The sequence below is a fragment of the Oryza sativa genome, chromosome 5, assembly GCF_034140825.1.
Source record: "Oryza sativa Japonica Group chromosome 5, ASM3414082v1".
Classification (NCBI taxonomy): Eukaryota; Viridiplantae; Streptophyta; class Magnoliopsida; order Poales; family Poaceae; genus Oryza; species Oryza sativa.
The window spans coordinates 22,014,895-22,030,523 of NC_089039.1; the positions used below are offsets into that span (position 1 = coordinate 22,014,895).

A 15,629-nucleotide genomic window follows, 5' to 3' on the forward strand; every position below is an offset into this window, starting at 1 on the left:
CTCTGTAAATCACATATTCTTCTCATTTCAACGCCTGCGGTCCTCGAGTTTTTTCATCAAGAAACAGATGTGCTATTTTTATGTAGAATCATGTGCAGAAACCAAACGACTTGTGCTATACCCTTCGGCCAACAGTTTATGGAATACGGACTTCAATGACAGATAACGAATCGGCCGGAAAAATGTGTCATTCCAGCCTCCAACCTGAACCCACCAGAATTCGACTGCGAAGCGATTAGCATAAACATGTTATTGTACCTCTAAATGGTCGCATTGCTCCCTTGGGACAGAATTGCAGGCCAACTACAGGGAATAAACCATGCGATCAGATAGCTCCTTCCCTACAACTTTCACGTATTTGCTCAATTGCCTTTCTAGCTGTTCGAGGTGCCTCCTCTCGATTCGTCCAACGACTCCCAGAAGATCCTGAAAGCGAAAGTAAAAAAACCAATGTTGCAGTACATGAGCAAACTAAATAGCAGTATTAAAAAGCATCAATTAATGCATTCTGCATAAATCAACAGCCTTGAACATATTGTCGGATAGATAAGGTAACACAATGAGAGCAAAGAAATATAATTCCTACACAATTATTATGCAGTTTCAATATATGCAGCATATATAGTTGTTAGCATGTTCTGTACAAAGGACTTGCAAAAGGATGGGCAATTTAATAACAGCATGACAAGATTAAAAAGGAAAATTGCAGACTGCCTGATTACACGCCTCCGTTGCAATTCTTTTGGGTTGTAGGTCAAATTTTATGTATATGCAGTTTGTAGTACCTTATATTTAACTCGAGAACCATTCAGATCCATCATGACATTTTCAAAATCAATTATGCTGGAACAATCCTCCATTACATCAGTGTTGGATTCTGATCGAACCATCTCTTCATCAACCATCATGTCTGAGTCATCATAGGACAAATCTTCATCATCCTCATCGATGGGAGACTCACAATTGTCATTTTTTGATAACTCAGTATCAAGATGAGAATTCTGTGGCTGAGGCATCTCATCTTGTATTTGGGCAAAATCAGATAGGACAGAATACAGGCTCTTATCTAGTAAACGTTTGGCACTGTCATAGCACACCCACCTGCACAAAGGACATGAATATCAGAGATGTATGGATAGTTTAGCAGCCAAAGAAAGACAAAATAGTCATCCTTCCAAAACTTTATCATAAACGCTTTGTTTCAATAAGCAAAACAAACTATCGCCTAGAATTTGAAAGCCTGCGGTTTGAATATTTGGGTTGGAAACATAAAATTAGCTATGTTCGTGATAATCTTTTTGAGCAGGAGAAATTACTGTATTTTTTCATAGCATGTAGTTGAATTGTAAACCGTGATTTACAGAAAACTCGTGCAAATTAATTATACCCTTAAGACTGCCTGTTAGGATGAGATGGACTCTTTTTGGGAACCTCAGTTCAGACTTGAACAAAATCCTTCGAATTTGAATCAGAATCCTCAAAGATGCAGTTAGGAGATACATCCTAGCTACTCCTTCCGTCCTAAAATATAACAACTTCTAGCCTTCAAAACTAGTCCCAAAATATAATAACTTCTCCACCTACATTCTCTTCTCAATCAATAACAACCTTCCACCATTCAAATTCACTACCCACCTCCTCAAACATTACAACCTCCCCCTATTTAATTCCACCAATTTTCTTAACACCTGTGTCCAATCCTAAAACTCCTTATATTTTGGGTCAGAGGTAGTATTATTTTTCAACTAAGACTAATACACAGAACACAACCGTGTTGCTTCTCTATAGAGCCTGTGCTGTTGCATTTGCATCATAAAATAATACATGGATGTGTCAAAAATTAAGAGAAGCGTCTTACTCGAAACGGACTGGACAGAGAAGTTCTGATGGTCGATACGCAGCTTTGTATCTCATCTTATTGCAGGAATGTATGTAATAACCAAGATAATAATATTGAAGGTTGGGGCAGTGCTCCTGTGTTGTCTTGACCCAATCTATCTCCTTCAGAGCTGTATACTTTCCAAGAGATAGGAAAGCAAAGTCAGGATCCCAGAACAAATACTTGCTTGACAGGCACTTAGGAAGGATATCAACTACACCAACTGCCACAAGTTTTCCATCAATTCTGTACTGCTGGTGAAATGAACCAAATCCACAAGGTGGAACTGTATTATCACCACTCCGCGGGGGAACAAACACGATTGGTGTATCCACTAGAAATCTCTTGTATGAGCTTTCTGAAACTTTCTTCTCCTTGTGCACTTTTGTCTGATATCTTTGATATAAAGCAAACTCCTCAGGATCAAAATGTGACCTTCTCATTTTAATTTCAAGCTTTCTTCTTTTCTGGGGAACTCTTACAGTATTTTTGTTCACAGAGCTTTGCTTTGAGCTACTAGATTTATCTGGAGCATGTGTAGACACAATGATACTGGTTTTGTTCTGCTTTGTCTGATTGGTGACTGAATAGAAGTTCAGATGGCCATTGCAGGCTTTTACTGCTAAACCAGCAATATCTCCATGGCACTCCATTGTCATGGCCAGCTTTTCTGCAATAGAGTTTGGAGAAATATCTGCTACTACTTTATTGTGATTAGCATCCTTCTCCTTAGGCAATGCACGTCTGATTTCTGCCACTATTTGAAAGCTTATATTACATGTGTACAATAAATCTTGTACTGCTTCTCCTACTTTCTTGTCTTGTGATGCTCCTCCTACTTTCTTTTTTAGTTGTGGTTTAACAGTCTTTACAACAGCTTTAGGGAGTTGAACATCAGAACCTAATGTACCAACTTGGAAGGACATACCCACTGCCTCATTAATTTTGCTAGACAGGCAACTGATGAACTCATCTTCTTCAAATAAATTTGGACATTTGGCTGCTTGAAAATCATTTGTTAATGTCTTGGATATTTTTGAGACCGGCATATTCATAGGTTCAGCGAGTGAATGTTTTGTAGGGCTAGTTTTATTCTGTGGACTTCCAACCTGTGGATCAAGCTCACCATCAAGGAACCTGTGAAATGAAGCGTGAAGACATGACACAGGACAATTTAGTGACTAAAGCTAAACGACATATGTTAACAATTTCACAGGTGCATATGCAAAATATAAAACAAAAGGTGTGTACCTTTGCATCTTTTTAAGTACACGACCTTGCTCCTTCGAACAAATGAAATCATTTGCCTTCAAGCGTATTGTATATTGAGGACAGCAAGTACGTTCCATCTCAGGTTTGTAAAGAAAACAACCAGATCTCCTCCACCCACGGTCAAGAAGAGCTGTAAACAGTAGCCATAATTTTCAATCATGATAAATTATGCCAGCAGAAGAACTACTTTTTAAAAAACTATGAATATCCAATATCTCAATTATAAAATTCTATTACTTCACCAATAAGTCAGCTTATCCCACCTCACCTTTGCTCTAATTTCTATCAAATCTCTAGCTAAACTCACAACTTCCACACATGCATCTGTGTTCTCAATACACTTGTTTCATGGTATGCATTTTTTTTCTGTTGCAAATTGCTTCAAAGTAACTTTTAGAAAACATCTTTGTTTTATAGATCTGATTTGAAGTCACAAGCTGTTGCTTTTACATATTATGGTTATGATATAATTTCTTTCTCCGTAGGTGAAATGGCAATAAAAAATAATGCAATATGATTGCTTTTTACGTGGTGAGTATAGCGTAGCAAGCTGTTATATTTCTGAATCATGTATAATATAGAAAAAACAACTATCAGCATGCTCATCACAACACATGTATTCATCCTGCCTCATCCAAGAATTTCATCTAAATAACTTTGTTATGCATTAAATGGATCTTGAACCTGCTATGATGCCTTTTTTTAGGGTTGCTATGGTGCCTTTTGAAGCACACGCCTGCAACGAACGGTCGGACATTAAAAAAAAAAGATGGACAAAAAAAGAGATGGTGGAACTTAGTGTTGCTAAATGTTCACATCCTAAGCATCCTGATGAAATAAAACCGTGTCATCATGCCCATGGACACTCAAAGATTATGAAATCTCAACTAAAAGGCACCCAAAATAACCCAGTGTAGTTTTTCTATAGAGTTATCATGAATTTCCTTTAGCTCTGTTCAAGAAAAAACAGCTAGCTTTGTACAAATATACATTCAAATACCATAAACAGACCCCTCCCCCAACCAGATGCATAGCTCTTCAGCCAACTTCAGAAGCCAGGAGGCTGTACAAAGAACATGTGTCCATAATCATCTGGGATACCCCAAGTCTTTGGTTAACAGAATCATTACCTGCCACTATTTACATCACACTCTGTAATGCAATTCAATGCTTGGACAAAATAATTAATAAAGAAAAGACCAATTAAATTCCACTTGATTCTAGCTACCTAGTCATCCAAAATTCCAAATCCTTACAGTAATTATAAATGTATTCTTTGGCCATATATGGAGTGTTAATTTTTCTGAGCCTTTTAAGGATGAGAACTGAAAGGCATACATGGTATATTCATATTACAAACTACAAAGTATGTGTACAAACAGAAGAAACATTTGACCTCCAAAATCTGTCCCTGTACCATCTGTAAAAACTGGCCTCATTAGAATGCCATCGCTCAAATGGGCTTCTATAAAATGCCACGGTCGAACGAGGGGTGTTCGCTAGAATGCCATCATGGACAATATTGCCCTTGGATCTTCTCTTCCTCCCTCGACGTTGGGTGCTGGTCATTCCCCTCCATGTCATGCCATCGTTGGCTCCAGCAGCAGCTCATGATGCCCACCACCAGTGCCTGACTGCCAAGACAAGGAGCTCTGCTTCACATTCGTGCTCGGCGGCGATGGCATCCTGTAGTGCTGGTGCTGCTGTAACCAATGCATATGCAGCGACGGCTACTTCATCGGATGCGCCAGGTTGGAGCGCTCTGCCATGGGACGACGACATGACATGGAGGGAATTGGCAGGTGTTGGAGGAAGAAGAAGATCCAAGGGAAATACCGTCCACGATGACATTCTAGCGAACACCCCCTATTTAGCCGTGGCATTTTATTGTAGCCCATTTGAGCAACAGCATTCTAGCGAAACCAGTTTTTTGCGATGGCACATATGCAAATTTCTCAATTTTACTGAAAATAAGATAAGAGGGATACATCAATACCACCAAAATTTAAGCGGTAGCAAGTAATACCATAAAAACTGTACACCTCCAAGAAAAACCACCAGATAGGCTAAAACCTCTAAAAAAATACTCGTACCACTGTACTACCGTCATTGTCTAAAAAATACCACTCTAAAAGATAAACTGTACTACCGTCAGCCAAGCTGTCTCAACTCAATTTTGATGACAAATGACATAAATACCCCTAATCTTCTTCTTCATTGTCTCTGCTCCTCCATGGTTCCATTTCTCTCAGCATGAACCTCCATCACCCCAGATCACCATTACTCCATGAGAAGCCCCCTGCCTTAACTGCACAAAGCACACCCAGATTTTATGCTTGCATCAAGCTTGGGCAAGGAGTAGCATAGGTGTTACCGTCCACCGTTGCGGCTGCTAACTGTGTGCAGAGAGCTCCTCCCTCACCTCTGGTCAGCACATAGCCACACCGCCACCAGCCCGCGCAATGAGACAATGACGGTTGAGACGCCACCCATGGCACCACAAGATTGTCGAGGAGTTGGTTGGCGATAAAGATAGGTGGCCACACTGGCCATTCAAGGCCAAAACCTAGAACAGGGGCACCGGGAACGAGTTGATGCCGTCCATGGGGATGGGACTGAGGACGTGGTGGACAGGCAATGGAGGGATCTCCAGCAAGTACTAGCGGAAGTGATGTAGAATCATCGGCGACGGCACACATTCTGGTCCTTCTTAAAACTGCTACCCCATGAACTGATGGTGGTGGTATTTTCGGTAGATTTGTTCCCACTTGGTGGTATAGAATAGAGATGAAAAATTTTGGTGGTGTTACTTGGTACCACTTCAATTTTAGTGGTCTCTATTTTAAAAGAAGCACAGTTCCAGGTTGCATACAGAAGGAAAATATGCAATTAAATAAAAGTAGTACCTTGATAGTCATCAGCTCTCAGGCTGTTAGCCCATAGACCTGCAAGATAAGTAGAATAAGTAAGGATCCTAGTAAAAGGTTTTAAAATAGGCTTCAAAAGAATAACAAAAAAATGGAGAAAAACAAGGATGAACTATCTATATAAATATGAACAATTTCACAAAATGCCAGGTTTTGAGGCACATGTATTACAAAAGCCCAGATATTACGTTTTTATCATAAAACCCTGGCTTTTTGAGACATATGTACCACATAACACCGGTTCTGCTATAACTTCCGGCAAATGACAGGTGGGTCCTGCATGTCAACCACAATTTTCTCCTTCTCCTTCCCCTTCCCTGCCTTCCATTGAGAAGATCAAAAGAGAAGCCGAAGGCGTGGTTAAGGATCCCAATGGTGAGGAGTAGGAGAGCGGTGAGGGAAATTTCTCCGGGTGATGAGCCAACATGGAGATCCTACATTCCCCGTTCTGCTACTCGGTGGTGCAAGTATGGGCTCAGATCTTTTTTTTTAAGATTGGGCTCAGATCTAGAGCAGTAGAGGAAGATGAATGCGGGGAACAACGTGAGATGACAGGCTAGCTGAATGGTGACTAACCAGCAGGCCCTTCATGTGAGATGACAGGGAACAACGTGTTATTGACGGAAGTGGGGTTCTGTGAAATGGAATACCTCAAATTATGGGGTTTCTTAAAGTAGACCCTGAAACCTGGGGTTTGTGGTAATTATGTTTCAAAACCTGGGGTTTTGTGAAATTTATTCTTATATAAACAACCTATGATATTGAAGGCCCGTTCCTTAGAGACCTTGAAAATTATAAAAGGAAAAATACCATCACTAACCAAAAGAAACATAAAGAATCTATAACACCAATTTAGGTAGGGACATTAACAACAGAATAATTGCATCAACATATTACAACTATCACCATCGTATAACATATTTGTAGTCATAACCATAAGGGACACGTCACAGATACAACTTTGAATAACCATGAAATTGCAACAGGCGACTCTACTAGCTGTTGATAACATTATGTGTTCTATACTAATCCTATGACTGAGAGTAGACAATAAGCACGTCGGCAGCATGATTTTCATCCCATTTCAGAGACAGAATTGGATGTCCATTGATGTAAACAAGGTGAAGCGCAAAACGGAGGCATCTGAAACGCTCTAAGGCCATATCTAATAAAGACAAGATCAGTAGCATACGCTAGTAAAATAAAGGGGGTCAAGATCAGCGTTGATAGGCTATCAGCAGTACTTCACATCCTGTAGTTTGGTGGCCAAATGTTACTTCCTTGAGAGCATGGGCAGACCCAGGCCACAAGATTATAGGTGGCCTGCGTTACTAGCGTCCAACGATGCATATTACCATCCACACATGTATTCGCATAGGCTCTAACAAAATTCCTGAGCATAAGCTGGCATAAACAACGAATCGATTCTCCACAACCCAAATTATGAGACATGGTGTCGTAATGTGCTACTAAATACATGGTACTTAGCCAATTTCATCGGCGGCAATATCTACACCTGAAATTCGATTGTTTCGGGGTCATCTAGCAATCATACGCATCGACTCGAACCGAAGACAGAACAACTCCGCACGCAGACAGAACCCCAGTCCGCTAGTCCTCTATTTTATCTCTTCTTTTTTTTTCCTTTTCCTCCCTTTCACCCAAAGGGACTTTTCCGGGATCGTACCGTGCGAGATGCTCGTCTGGCCGGTGGATCGGCAGTAGCCGCAGGCCGTGCGGCGCCGGCCGTAGTCGATCACCACCGACTCCCCGCCGCCCCCGCCACCGGGGCCGGAGGCCGAGGCGGCCCCGCTGCTGCTGGCGCCGTCGGCCATCGCGCGGCGGGGCGTCGCGCCGGGGGACGGGATTGGGTCGAGAGACGAGACGAGACGAGCGCTCGGTGGCGTGGCTGGGCGAATCGGCTGGGTCCCCGCGGATCTGGGTTAGGGTGAAGAAGAGCTGGAGCCTGGAAGAAGTGGGATGCGGGGTTCTCTAGTCTAGTGTTTCAGAGAAGAATGGCCATTGAACAAGTCGCGTCCCTTGCGGTCTAGAGTAGCGGAGAAGTCCAAAAACCATCCATAGTTTTTTCCTCTCCCGTCTATTCTTTCTTTCTTTTTTATTTCTAGAGAATAGGCTACTATACGTCACAAAAGTTTGTTACTTATAATTTGTACTAGCAAGCACGGCTGCCGCAAAGTTAATGTACAATTTACAGCCCCTTTCAAATTACTTTCATTTTAGCTTTGTGCTAATGTATCTTTAACCATCAGTTTTTTAAAAATTCATAATGTTTTAATATCATACTAGCATTTATGTATTGGGATTTATCGTGAGAAATACTTTCATAACATAATTCACATGTTATTAAACTACAGATCTATAAAAATTAAAAATTAATGATCAAAGAAGTTAGAATGACAACTATTAAAAATCAAGGGAGTACATGAAATTCTTTAATTGAAGGGGCATTTGCAAATTTGCCATCGGTTTTTTCAATTTTGTAAGGATGCTACTCGAATAACTATTTTAGTGGCATTTTTGCAATTTTTTAGTGGCAGTCTTGCAATAACGATTCAAAACATTGGTAAATTTGTAATTGCCCCTTAATTGAAAGGTGTTTAGATTCAAGGTATCTCTTATAAAAAAAACTAATTATGGAAGGGAAGACATGCTTTTGGATTGACTGAATGTTTGGCAAAACTCGATATATATGACAAATTAATTTTTTTCAGAAAAAATAACACACTAATACTAAATGTCATTTGTACTTTTATCCCCTATCCTATTTCCTAATGCAATCCCCTTCTCAGAGTCTCCTCCTCATAGTCTCTATTGTGCGCCCTTCCTTCGTCCCACTTGTAAGGTCTTCCATTGCCCCAATAAGCACCGGCCTCCTGTGTTGTCGGTATCTACAATGGATCAATGGCTTACAATGCTATTCATTATATAATTTTATCATGGCTCAACTACTCAGCTAACACATGTCTCGCTGAGATGCAGATCCTCTAATATGGTGAATGTAAGTTACGTCATGACTTTCTTTTGATATCGATCATCCAGTTATAATGGATAAACCTTTTTTTTTCTTGTTTGTCTTCTTCCTTTACAAAATGATTAATTTCTATCTCCTGATGCATGTCCATAACGATAGATAATGAACTCTATGGTTTTGCACAAGACTCCGCCTCCCTAGTTACATTATCGTTGTTAGTTATTTTGTAATAACTTTCCACAAGAAACCATATAAAACATACTCTAATCCAAGAATATATAATACTCCCTCCATATAGTTTTGATAGTTTCCTAAGAAAAAAAACTCGTAGGATTGATCTATGATTTGGCTGCGGACAATGCTTTTAGCATAACAATGTCTCAGATAGTTAATGCGTAGTCGCATGCATGCTTGCAACAACCTATCACATACATACATGTACGTAATTGAAGTGGCATGCGGATTGCAAAGTTAATGGAATATGGAGGAACTTGTGTCCTCCTTTGCCACCATGCTGGAACCAAATGTGTCGATCAAAACTAGATGGAGAGGAGTATTATGCTTGTTGGTCTAGATGATAAAAATGTGCATTCATTGCTTGCTTGCACACTTGGTGCTCAATCATCTTAGATTGAATCTTACATCGACCACAATTGGTCTTTTTGAGGCAAGAAGATAGAGATAGAAGAAAGATGAGATATGTGAAAGTGAAATCAAGCAATTAATCTACACGGTTGTTTACATATAGATGATCGATAGAGGGGGCAAAAAGTTATGGAGTGACTTTCCTTAGTAGCCTCGCTTTTAGAAAGGAGGAGCAAAAGAAGACCAGTATTAGCACTGATAAGAGTACTAAATGAGAAAGAAATAATAAGGTCATATTTGGGGATATGGGGTGGATGCTATGTTACTCCCCGATTTCTTAATACTTGGCAATTTTAACATTGCGGCTATTCAAAATAATGCCATTTCAAACTACACCATTTTTAGCAAAGTTGCCAAAAATGTGTCTACATTTAGTTTTTTTTTTTTGCCAATCTTTGGTAAATACGTAAGAAATCCTGCCAAATTTTTGGTAATATTGCCAAAATTTGATAAGGTTTATTTGGCTACAATCTAAACAACCCCATTGTATTGTTTTAGTTTAGCCACTTATATTTCCTAAATAAATGAGTAAAGATTAAAAAACATGTTATATTATTAAAGTATGTTACACAATAAATATAAATGTAAAATCTTGTTGGTAGTTAGAATGCCAAATATTATGAATTGATAACTCATATAATATGTTGTCTATTTAGTTGTTACAATATATTTGTATAATTATTTATTCGACTATATGAGTGTGTATTAAGCCATCTATTACGATATCTTCCCCCTTTTTCTCTTTCTTCCACTCATCAAATTCTTACTCCCTCCGTCCTACGGTCTGTCCAGATTCGTTGTACTAGGATGTGTCACATCCAACCAAAAACCCTTATAACCCTTATATTTAGGTACAGAGGTAGTATATGCCATCTTCTTCCAAGCGTGACATCATTATTATACCCTTAAGATATGGTGTTTTTATTTCTCTTCCGTATTACTAGTATCAAGTTGGTAGAGCTGGTGTCCTTAGTTTTTTTTTAATTTTTTTTAAAACATATAGGTTTTGGCAGCATCTTTTCTAATTCCAAGATTCTAAATTTCAAACAAGCCTTTTTTCACAGCGGAGAGTGGAGACTTTTGGAGTGGTATATACGAAAAGTTCACAACTTTTTTGAGTTACCACAGCTAGATGTCTTAAAATATATAGGAAATTTGTTGGGCCTAATAAGCTACTAATATGTTTGTGTTGTCGTTGCTAAAGGGGTGTTACAAAATCTTAGGTCCTCTATAGAACTCTATGCAAAAGGCATCATTTTATAAAGATGGTCCACAATAAAAGAGCACATGAATTTAGAGTGAGTCAAACACACAGATTTTCCACGCGAGGGCTACCACCTCTGTTATATTTTCTCCAAAATTCAAATGGATCGAACCATTTCATAGGAAATTCATAGTAATATAGGGAGATCCTTCCTTTGTTCCAATGCCCTGTACTATGCCTTGAAAAGGTCTGTTGTATTTATTCAAAATTGAAAATGCTGTGCTTTGTCTGCCATTGTGAAGCTGGTCTTCAGCCCTGTTCGAATCAGTAGCTCCGCTTGGAAAAATATAGGCGTATCATTAGCGCATAATTATGTATCAACTATTATAATTTTTAAAAATAAATTTATTTTATTTTGAAAAACTTTTATATAAATTATTTTACACAACACACCGACTAGCAGTCTAGACTAAGAAAATGAGAAAGTTACCGTCTGGAGTCGATGAAATGAACTCAGCCTTAACTCAAGCCCGCCCTTTCAATGGCAGGCTGTTCCAGAATCGGATTTATTGTCGATTACAACGCACTAGAGGAGAGCTGTGCAGCACAAATATCATACTAGGATTTTTGAGCGATTCTTGTCATGGTCGTAATTCTCACGACAAGTATATATACTGCTGATGGACATCCCTTACACATCTTCTTAGTGTTGAAGTGTGGCTGCTCATTAGCTGAGAACAAACTTGACAGCTTATTGATGTTTGGTTCTGGGAAATAATATGTACAGAACTGAACGTTCAAACAATACCAACAGACAGCAGCTGCTAGTCTTTACTACTAGTACTAAATCGATGGAAGGAACAGAATACATCAAGATTGCCACCTATGTATTGCAGTACCTTATGACTCGTTCATGATGTATCCATCTTGAAGCCCAGGCTCATGAGTAGCTGCTGCAGGGCCTTCCAACCCCAAAGCAACTCATGTTCAAAAGCACCGGTCCACCGATTTTCTACTGGAACACCGTCATCATCTGTACCTCCTACTGGAACACCGTCATCATCTGTACTTTCGGCATAACGGTCGTCAGCGCACGTTGCCACACCGCCGTTCTCTGGTTCTGTGTCCGCTGTTTCAGGAAGCGCCTCTTGAATTTGTGGTTCATCTACAATTAACTGATTCAGAAATTGCATTATATATAAGTATGATAGCAGCATAGAGTGAGCAAGTAACAGCTAACTATAAAAATAGGATGATATGTCTAGACAACAGCCAAAGTCATGGGACATTTTGATGAGATTTAGGCACTAAAAAGCTCACATTGTACACTAAAAACCACCTATATTTTTTCAGAGCCCCTGATTTTATCCATGTTTACACCTATGTCACATCTTCTAATGAATGGATGATCTGACACTTGATAATTCAGTTTCTTTGCACACTAAATACATTATCAGGAAATAGGAAATAGAAACAATATGGTGTTCCAGTAAACAGTAAATAGTTTTAAAAACTCTCATATGAAATCCAACCAGTCACTACTTTGCATCATGACTCCTCTAAGCTAATTGAGATGAGAAAGCAGAGTAACTAATGAGATAAAAAAAGGATCACATTTCAATCAGCGAGCATATAGGGGACACTGAACTAATTATTTTCAGCCGACAGTTGAGAATATATAGAATGTCTCTGGGGTTTCGGTAGAAAATAGACTTAAACACATGAAGGTATCTGCAATGGATATCTCATTAAGCCATTACCTCTGGTTGGTTAGCTTCATGTAGCTTCATTAATTCAGCTTGAACAGAAGTAACTGTCCCAACTGTTGATTTCTTGTCATCCTCTCGAACACTAGATTCATTTTGCATGACCGCTAGATTGTCATCCACCTGTAGCTCATCTGCTACAATAATATCATCTCTGCTTTCACTATCATCTGGAACTACAGCCTCCTCCATCCCAACGGACAATTTACCCTCCTCCATCCCAATGGACACTTTACCCTCCTCTTCTACTGTCTGACTATTTGCATTACCCCAATCTTCATATACGACTAGAATGTTTGCAGTTTCACCTGTCTGTACGCTTCTATTACGACCATTCTGCCAATGCAACTTGCCCGACAAATCTTGCAGCACGAACTTGTACTCAATCAACTTGTTGGCTGGCAAGTCCTGTACAGAAGAAAAGGGGTGATGATTACCTCAAAAGGAGAGTACATCAAACAATGCGCACGATGCAAGGCTCACTTTCTCCACAGTCCAGTCGTGTCCTTCTGACCAATCCAAAGGCACTGCCTTCGACGGATCCCAGAGGCCGAGCGCCGGGTCGTCGCCGACAAGGTGGAAGCTCTGGCCGAACGTGCATTCCCTCTTCAGCACAAATCTAACACGCACCGTCTTCCCAAGAACTGAAATAACAGGTTGATAGACAATAAATCACAATATCCATCGCCACCAGAGGTTTTCAGTTTTCACCATTTCTACTGTCACGCCATTGTCCAAGCAGAGGAGGCTCACCACCAGAGGGAGACGAGATTTCTGCGGAAGCCACATCCCCATGGACCTCCTCCCCACCATCAGCCTGCAGCAACGGAGGTAACCAGTGTTTATCTCAAAATCGCAACGTACAATGGTTTCAAATTCGAGGCGACGTACCTCAGTCGACGCGAGTGCCACGGCGCCGTCCTGCGCTGGCGAGAGCGGCTGAAGGGGTTCCGGGAGCGCGGCGACGAGCGCCGTCCGGCGGCGGCCGGGCGGCGCGTGGAAAGCGCCTACGACGCGCCGCTTGCCCTTGCCCTTGCCGGCGCCGCGGCCATAGGCGGCGACCGCAGCCCGGACCTGCACCAACGGCACGCCAAGCGCGGCGGCTTCCATGTCGTACGGGAGAGGTGAAGATTGGAGAAAGGGTGGGGATTTCCGATTTCAGTCGAGAGAGGGGCCGCGCGCGGGGCGCTTCACGAGGCGATCGATCGATCGGGTGGCGACGAGGCGCGTCAGTGCAGGGGTGGTGGGGCACGGAAGGGAGCACGAGGGTTTCGTGGGGGTTTTTTGCGGTGGGGAGGAAGTGAGGGTGCTGAGATCCCCTGGCACTGGCAGGTTGGCAGGGGGGACGGCGACGAGCCGACGAGGGAGTAGATGACAGTAGAGGACAGGTGCGGCGCAGCGAGAGGACGAGGACGAGCGGGCGCGGGGACGGGGCGGGGGCCCTCGTTTCGTCTCCTCGGCTTCGGCTTCCCGTTGGATCTCGCGCGTCGGTCAGGACTCAGGAGGAGAGGAGAGCGTCTCGGTGTTCGAGAGAGTTCCGCCGTTACACGCGGCCACCTCACACGGTTCCCGCGGGCGCCAACCGGGAGGTGGACCTAGCATTAGCAAGGCAGGTCAGCTCGACCTTTTCCGGGTGTTTCCCAGCCTTTACGTAATGGAATTTTAGGCCCAGAGGCCCAAGCTTCCGGGTTTTCCATTGCGGAAGGTTTTCCATTGAAAAAACAGTCTTTCTGTCAAAGAACGTGTCATTTGTACTCAGAGTATAATTTTTACTTTCTCCATCCCAGAAAGCCGCTGTTGTTAAAAAAATATCCCACAAAATTTGTTGTTCGAGCATCTTGACCAGCTTGCTGAGCCTAGTATATTCCATCGATTCATTTGAACCTATTATTTCCCTATACAACAGTACCACTACTAGTATTACCCATGTGTGTGCAATGCAATAGATGGTCTACTATAAGTGATTAATTAATTATCTGCAGCATAATTTGAAGTGACAAATGCAATGATTAAATGATGGTAATATAGTCATTTTTACTTGTTAATTTGTTCAATCAACCTTAAAACGACATGCTTTCCTGGACGGAGGAGCAGGCCACCCTAGGGAAGGTAGGGCTTGAGCCCTAGGTTTGGCTCCAAAATCCTCTTTGAGTCCTATATAAAAGTTTTTAAAATATATTGTGCCTAATTGAAATACCCCGACTCAGCTCTACTCTTGCAAATATTATGTTTACTAAAGTCTGGTAATTTTGGAAACTTCTACTCTTAAAACACTAGTAAAACTTAATAAGGCATTAAACCAAATGCATCAAATTCTACCAAAATTTGATAGCGCTAAACTATACTAAAATTAAGCAGTACCAAATATTGGTACGGTTCATTTAGGCAATAATCGACCTCAAAATGACAGGTAGGGAGGTATATTAGGCAGGACCGCAGGAGGACGTAACCATGCAAGAAGTGCAAATAGTCCGCTTGGCCTAGAATAGACTACATGTACATGGGAGAAAACCAGCGATAAAATGTGGAGTAAGGTACTTCGCTTCATTTTCACTCAGAATTTATTTACTCGCTGATCGGGTCATTTTCATTAAAAAGATCATTACATGCCCATCGAGGACCATAGTGAGTGGTAAGGGACAAAGTTGAAGAAGACAAGATCCAGAAATTCAAATTTCAAAGGACTTGATGGAGTGATGGAGACATGGATAGCCAGACTTGAACCACCCAATATTCCACTGCTATCAATACGAACGAAGGATCATTGCAGTTCAGTTTTGGGGACATCTGTTTAGGACTTTTGGTGTGGGTTCAATCTGTTTAAGGCCCTGTTTAGTTCACGAAATGAAAATTTTTGGGTGTCACATCGAACGTTTGACCGAATATCGGAATGGGTTTTCGAACACGAATAAAAAAACTAATTTCATAACTCGCCAGGAAACCG

At 41.1% G+C, this 15,629-nt stretch overlaps 2 protein-coding genes and 1 long non-coding RNA gene across 6 annotated transcripts; all 3 read right to left on the reverse strand.

Annotated features, from left to right (window-relative positions):
* On the reverse strand, positions 1–8,099 carry LOC4338945 (arginyl-tRNA--protein transferase 2). Its single transcript, XM_015784673.3, has 6 exons — positions 7,766–8,099; positions 6,058–6,096; positions 3,131–3,281; positions 1,859–3,016; positions 786–1,101; positions 1–426 (listed from the first exon to the last, which is right to left on the reverse strand). Exons 1-6 carry the CDS (start codon positions 7,911–7,913, stop codon positions 304–306), a joined length of 1,935 nt encoding a protein of 644 aa, XP_015640159.1. The 5' UTR covers positions 7,914–8,099; the 3' UTR covers positions 1–303.
* Positions 5,137–6,016, reverse strand: LOC136356569 (uncharacterized). Its single transcript, XR_010741504.1, has 2 exons — positions 5,526–6,016; positions 5,137–5,459 (listed from the first exon to the last, which is right to left on the reverse strand). It is a non-coding gene; the product is annotated as an uncharacterized lncRNA (long non-coding RNA).
* Positions 8,100–11,651: 3,552 nt separating the features above from the next.
* LOC4338946 (uncharacterized) lies at positions 11,652–14,157 on the reverse strand. Of its 4 annotated transcripts, none has more exons than XM_066310968.1 (5): positions 13,577–14,157; positions 13,439–13,502; positions 13,169–13,329; positions 12,680–13,093; positions 11,652–12,084 (listed from the first exon to the last, which is right to left on the reverse strand). In XM_066310968.1, the coding sequence occupies exons 1-5, from the start codon at positions 13,793–13,795 to the stop codon at positions 11,962–11,964; spliced, it is 981 nt and encodes a 326-aa protein (XP_066167065.1). In that variant the 5' UTR covers positions 13,796–14,157; the 3' UTR covers positions 11,652–11,961. The 4 variants fall into 4 exon arrangements, with proteins under 4 accessions (XP_066167065.1, XP_015637989.1, XP_015637990.1 ...); XM_015782503.3 differs by having other exon boundaries at positions 11,652–12,094; XM_015782504.3 differs by having other exon boundaries at positions 13,397–13,502.
* Positions 14,158–15,629: the final 1,472 nt, after the last annotated feature.